At 39.9% G+C, this 6,873-nt stretch overlaps 1 protein-coding gene across 1 annotated transcript; it reads left to right on the plus strand.

Moving 5' to 3' along the window:
* Positions 1 to 2,289: 2,289 nt before the first annotated feature.
* On the plus strand, positions 2,290 to 3,234 carry LOC100485431 (olfactory receptor 1019-like). Its single transcript, XM_031906159.1, has one exon. The coding sequence runs from the start codon at positions 2,290 to 2,292 to the stop codon at positions 3,232 to 3,234; it is 945 nt and encodes a 314-aa protein (XP_031762019.1).
* Positions 3,235 to 6,873: the final 3,639 nt, after the last annotated feature.

A 6,873-nucleotide genomic window follows, 5' to 3' on the forward strand; every position in this document is an offset into this window, starting at 1 on the left:
GATACAGTCTATAGACTTTTGCCTGATCTCTCCTGGTCAGTGGAACATGAATGCTTTGTGGGGGGGCCCTGTGGGAAGCTGGAGAATGCTTTGGGGGGGGTCCTGTTGGAAGCTGGAAAATGCTTTGGGGGGGGCCTGGGGGAAGCTGGAGAATGCTTTGGGATGGGGGCCTGTGGGAAGCTGGAGAATGCTTTGGGGGGGGCCCTGTTGGAAGCTGGAAAATGCTTTGGGGGGGGCCCTGGGGGAAGCTGGAGGATGCTTTGGTGGGGGGCCTGGGGGAAGCTGGAGAATGCTTTGGGGTGGGGGCCTGGGGGAAGCTGGAGAATGCTTTGGGGGGGGCCCTGTTGGAAGCTGGAAAATGCTTTGGGGGGGCCCTGGGGGAAGCTGGAGGATGCTTTGGTGGGGGCCCTGGGGGAAGCTGGAGGATGTTTGGTGGGGGGGCCCTGGGGGAAGCTGGAGGATGCTTTGGGGGGGGCCTGTGGGAAGCTGGAGAATGCTTTGGGGGGGGCCCTGTTGGAAGCTGGAAAATGCTTTGGGGGGGGGGCCCTGGGGGAAGCTGGAGGGTGCTTTGGTGGGGGGCCTGGGGGAAGCTGGAGAATGCTTTGGGGTGGGGGCCTGGGGGAAGCTGGAGAATGCTTTGGGGGGGGCCCTGTTGGAAGCTGGAAAATGCTTTGGGGGGGCCCTGGGGGAAGCTGGAGGATGCTTTGGTGGGGGCCCTGGGGGAAGCTGGAGGATGTTTGGTGGGGGGGCCCTGGGGGAAGCTGGAGGATGCTTTGGGGGGGGCCCTGGGGCAAGCTGGAGGATGCTTTGGGGGGGGCCCTGGGGGAAGCTGGAGGATGCTTTGGGGGGGCCTGGGAAAAGCTGGAGGATGCTTTGGGGGGGCCTGCTTAGGGGGGCCCTGGCTACCTAAGTTTTAGGGGGTCCTGGGCTGGCTAGCAATGATTTAGGGGGTACCTGCCCTGGCACCAATGCAAAATGTAACTCCTGGACACTAATGTTTTAGGGGGCCCTGGCTACCAAAGTTTTATGTCCTTTGTATTAATAGGAGGGGTCGCTGGGGGAGGGGCCATTGGGGGTGTGGGAGGAGGGGGGGCCCAGAAAACTTTATTGTGAGGGGCCCCGTGATTTCTGATGGCGGCCTTGTATATATATATTGAAAAGAACCGCAAAAAAATAAAAACTATTGGAGGTCACCAATACAAAATAAGCAAAACCAATACATATCACATCTTCAATTCCTTTCTAAATATATATTTATTTATTTTTTTTCAAATGAGGTCTGCACACAGTACTCTTGTCAGCTGAGGGTGCCCGGTCAAAGTTTTAATTTATAAAAGATAAAGGACCAACACTCCATGTATCATAAACAATAATCGTGCTTTTATTCTACCATTGTGCTGAAAATTCCAATGTTTCGATTTAGGTCCTTGATAAAGGTCCCCCCGTGGGCTACCTCGTAGCCTAAACTATTTCTGGAACTTTCTTACTTGACTTCAGATGAGTTAATGAAGAGTAACTGACTGAGACAACTATACAAACACCGACCCTGAGCAGTTTCCTGTACAGTTCCAGACTGGCTTTGACTGATGATTTGCATATCTTTGCTTGTTACATTTGACAAACAGGAATATAGATACCTGCAAAGCTAAATAAAGATATATAAATAAGTATGGGATCCCTTTATCTGGAAACCCATTATCCAGAAAGCTCTAAATTAAAGTCCATCTCCCATTTTTAAATGATTTCTTTTTTCTCTATAATAATACAACTATACCTTGTACTTGATGGTAACTAAGCTACAAATCCATATTGGTGGCAATTACAATCATATTGGGTTCATTTAATAACAAAATTATTTTTGCCAGACTTGAGCCAATTACCCCAATTACAGAAAAACCTATTATCCAGAAAACCCTGGTCCTAAACATTCCAAATAACAATACCTGGATAATATAATAACTATTAATGAGGATTTAGGGCGAAGATACACGGGGCAATTAGTTGGCGAAACTTTTTAAAAAGTTGCAGCAACTAATCAGAACACCGCAAACTTCACAGGGATGGTCGTAGCGTCTCATATGGCAGCTAAATTGCCATGATTATTCACCTTCACCGCGACTAATCACCTTGTGTGTCTTTGCCCTTAACGAATGACCCTTCCTTTACAGAATAGTGTATACAGTTGTAATTCGGTAAAACAATTAAGGATGCATAACAGTTTTGAAGATTGTAGCCCTGTCTTTAAGTATCTAAAACAATTCCCTCTCTAATCTTGTAATCAGATTTGAAATGGATGTTGCCAATCAGACTATTGTGTCTGAGCTGGTTCTTCTGGGTCTCACCAATTGTAAGCAACTGCAGATGCCTCTCTTTGCACTGTTCTTTCTTGTGTACCTTCTAACAGTACTTGGCAATGTTGGCATGGCGCTTATAATCTGGATATCTCCTCAACTTCACAGTTCAATGTACTTCTTTCTTTTCAATCTTTCTTTCGTGGATGCCTGCTTTTCTACCACCATTAGCCCTAGAATGCTGTTCAACTTCTTCCTGGAGACTGCAAGAATTTCTGTAATAGAATGTGCCTTTCAGATGTATTTTGCGGTCTCTTTTGGTAGCACCGAATGCTTTCTTCTTGCTTTCATGGCATATGACAGATACATTGCCATCTGCAGTCCATTGTACTACTCTGTCATTATGACAAAGTACCATTGTCTTCAACTAATGGCAATATCATATGTCTGTGGCTTCCTTCACTCCATTATTCATACTGCTGCAACTTTTAAGCATTCTCTGTGCTGGACAGATATTCACCATTTTTTCTGTGACATTCAGCCCCTATTGAAACTTTCTTGCCAGAAAACCATCACTAATGAGATTCTTCTTGTGATCTTCAGTGGTTCAATAACAATGTTATGCCTTCTTGGAACTGTTCTATCTTATTTTTGGATCTTGAATGCCATCTATAAAATGTATTCTTCGGGTGTAAGGTACAAAACCTTCTCAACATGCTCTTCCCATCTGGTGTCTGTCTTCTTGTTTTTTGGCAGTGTTCTTTTTATGTATTTAAGACCAAATTCCAGTTATAAAGATGAGGATCTGTCAGCTTCTGTGTTTTATTCTCTTGTAATACCCATGTTAAATCCAATGATTTATAGTCTAAGAAATAGAGACGTTAGACTGGTCCTTTGGAAAATATTCTCAATGAATGAACATATTAATCTGGGGCTGCATTAAATAGATTTCTATTACACACTTTTTGGTACTTAAATGATTTTTATGTACAAGGTGCATTACAAAGAATGTGTACTCCTATTCTTGTCCTGGGAAATACCCAAAGTGTTGTTCTATGCAAACTGTACCTACTGAATACCACACATACATATTTTATTAAGGCTGTAAACATAGTAAGTAATAATAAAAAGCTACCTTATGAGATTCATGAGATTAATATCTTGACTATGTTAACAACAGATTATATAAACAATTTCCTTCTTTATTCCCTTCTTTTACAGCCAGTTAACTTTATATCCTAGACATGAACATTCTTTAAGTATATGGCACCCTAGTGCCTTGTATCCTTGGTCCTGCATTTCTTTTATGCAGTGAAAAGAGCTACTATCTTTGCTGAATTCTAGGAGCATAAAGAGTTATACCTCTGGGCTATAAGAGCAAATTCTGGGGGGCACTTTGACAACAAATCTTAAGTAGTTCTATTATTCTGGTCCCTGCTGAAATTATGTCAATTGACACATGTGTGTCAATACCTGTAAATTCTCAAGTCACGTAGAAGATCATAAATCAATTTGCCAACCAAACATATTTTCAGATGGTCAAGCTGCTGGTCAAGATGATCCTGATCTAGATCATCATAAAGTAGTAGTGGTAAAAATTAACCCTCCATCTGCGCTTATCTTAACCGTCCATCTTAACGCTTAATTTGCCAAACATCTTCAATGGCATAAACAAACTATTGGCAAATTTACTAACTTATATGGCAAGAAAACTATTCTCTGGATAAACAGTATGCACCTCAATTTGCAGTAGTTGTTTTCTGTCATTTCAGGTAACAAAAGCTATTGTGGCACCTACCAAATTAAACTGTTTCATGAACAAAGAAAGAGAGATTAAAACTGACCTTACATGCCCAAATGTTTGGATCAAAAAGTCAGATTGTCCACAAGCAAATGGCTAACTTTATAAGTAGAGAATAAAGAAGCTTGTCCTCCAATATCTTGCCCCTCTCTAAAATATGGATGTAGCTCAATTCACTTAAGAAAGTGTTGGGTGCTATCCAGAAGACCGCTCTCCTGCAAAGTGGTCAGTAATTCAGTAAAGCAAATCCAGTAGCACACCAATAGGTTGTAGAGTGAAAAGGGTGTTTATTTAGCCCATATACACATGTACAAAAGGCAATGTTTTGGGCTCACTATCAAGCCTATTGATTCACAAACAGCAGTATGAGTGAGTGAGGGATGAGTGAGGGGAGGTCACAAAATACACCCCTTTCTGAGTGATGTAATCCCATACAAAGTGAACACAACATACAGTATATAACACAATTTGCAATGTTAATATAAAATTGTCCATATAAAACCTAGACTGAGTCTAAAATGATGTGTCCATCGCGTGTAATACCAAACTAATTGTTTCTTTTTAAGAAATCTAAAATACCTGAGACTTATAGCAAACACTGTCTAAATATTTGAATTGAGCACTATTCTTCACTATTCAGAAACCTTCATATATGCAGAACAAGAGACCACACTCAGGGTGTTCAATGTCAATAAATATTGACCAATCCAATCAATTTCCTTAATAAGAAAGCAAAATAATGTTAGTCATATATATATAAAAATGAATAACCAAAATTATCAAAAGGATAACTAGAACTATAAAGAATGATACATATGCATATAAAAACAACAACTTACATGTGGATAAACAAGGCAGGTGTGTATTCCCTATTAAACCTCCAGGGCCATAATTTATCTAGCATATTAATCCAAACCATTTATCTCTGCTTTAACTAAACGAGTCTATTACCTCCCCTCCTAGGTACTACCACTGTATCAATGGCCTGAAATTTAAGGTGGCTGATAGAATGTCTCATCCAAAAAAAAATGTGCAGGCAACATTAATGTGGTAAGGAAATACAGTCTTTAATTTGCTGTGTGGTTTACCCTATGTAAATTAAGCCACATGAACATTTCAAAAGGTATATTACGTAACTTGATTCACAAGTAAAAAATGTCATATTTCTTGCCCACGTGGATAAAATACACAGTTACATTGTGTGCAATGTAGAAAGGGAAAGGTACTGTATTTGGAGTTGTGTAAAAAACCTCTGTATCATACCCTTAAGACTCCCAACATCCGTCCCGGTGGTTCTTACACCTCTTATAGGCCTTGATAAAACACTCAACCCCTTGTATAGAACCCTTGGTCATATGGAAAGGACACTATACATTTACTGAATATACTTAAAAAAAGACATTTCCTGTAAATGATGTTCTACAGGTAAGCTTTGATGTTACCAGTCTATATACATCTATTTTACAAAGTTCAGCAGTCACCGCGTTTAGACACTACCTGGAGAAAACAAATTATACAGATCCACAAAAATTGCTTTGATAGACTTTCTTGAAATTGTACTCCATCAGAATTATTTCTTGTTTGGTTACTGCGTTTAGTTACAACTGCATGATACTGCCATGGGCACTAATATAGCCCATACTTATGGAAACCTATACATGGCATACCTAGAGGACTTATATATTTATCAAAACCCATTCTATCAGGAACATTGTATACTGTATTTGCAGTACATGATTTGTTGGTCATATGGAATGGTACAATTTAGGCAAATTCCATGATTTCATCAATTACATAAATGTAAATATATAATTCACCTGCAATTATGATACAAACATGCTCAATTTGCTTGATGTCCAACTAACTGGGTGTGGTACAGGTATAAAAACAGATATATTTTGCAAAGATACGGTACCTTTCTCTGTCTACATTGCACACAATGTACCTCAGTCATAAAGGGTGGAGTATTTCATCATCCTCACACTGGCAAGAAATATGCCATTATACATTTTGTACTTGTGAATCAGTTTATGTAATACACCTTTTAAAATGTCCGTGTGGCTTACTTTACAAAGGGGAAACCACACAGCTAATTAAAGACTGTATTTCCAAACACAAATCAACAATATGTAGAGGCCTTACCACGTTACCGTTGCCTGCACATTTTCATCAGATGAGACATTCTATCAGCCACCTTAAATTTCAGGCCATTAAAATGGTGGAAGTACCTAGGAGGGGAGGTTCTCCAATTAAAGCAGAGAGAAATTATTTGGATCATTATGGCCCTGGGGTCTTTATAGGGAATACACCCCTGCCATGTTTAGCCACAAGTAAGTTGTTGTTTAAGTATGCATATGTATCATTGTTTATAGTTTAAGTTATCTTTTATATATATATGAATAACATTATTTTCCTTTCTTATTATTGATTGGTCGATATTGATCGATATTAAATACCATGAATATGGTCCAGATGTTCTGCATATGAGTAAGTGCCTCAGGAATAGTGCTGAGTGTAATATTCAAACAGTGCTTGCTATACGTCTCAGGAATAAAATTATACGTATCTGGTTCTTAAGGGCTGAATTGGCATCTCTACTTCTACATGACTACTGATCAGTCCAATTTGTGGGTAAATCCACTCCAATGAGTAAAAATTATGTAGAATTAAAAGTGCAAATTATCAGACTGTGTATTTCTTATGTATGTATGTATGTATAACTTTATTTATAAAGCGCCACAAGGGTACGCAGCGCTGTACAGTCTTACAGAATACAAAATT

This window comes from Xenopus tropicalis, chromosome 1 (genome assembly GCF_000004195.4).
Source record: "Xenopus tropicalis strain Nigerian chromosome 1, UCB_Xtro_10.0, whole genome shotgun sequence".
NCBI classification, from domain to species: domain Eukaryota; kingdom Metazoa; phylum Chordata; class Amphibia; order Anura; family Pipidae; genus Xenopus; species Xenopus tropicalis.

Excerpts from the sequence above, each read along its gene's own strand:
- LOC100485431 (XM_031906159.1), top strand. The coding sequence starts at position 2,290 with ATGGATGTTGCCAATCAGACTATTGTGTCTGAGCTGGTTCTTCTGGGT.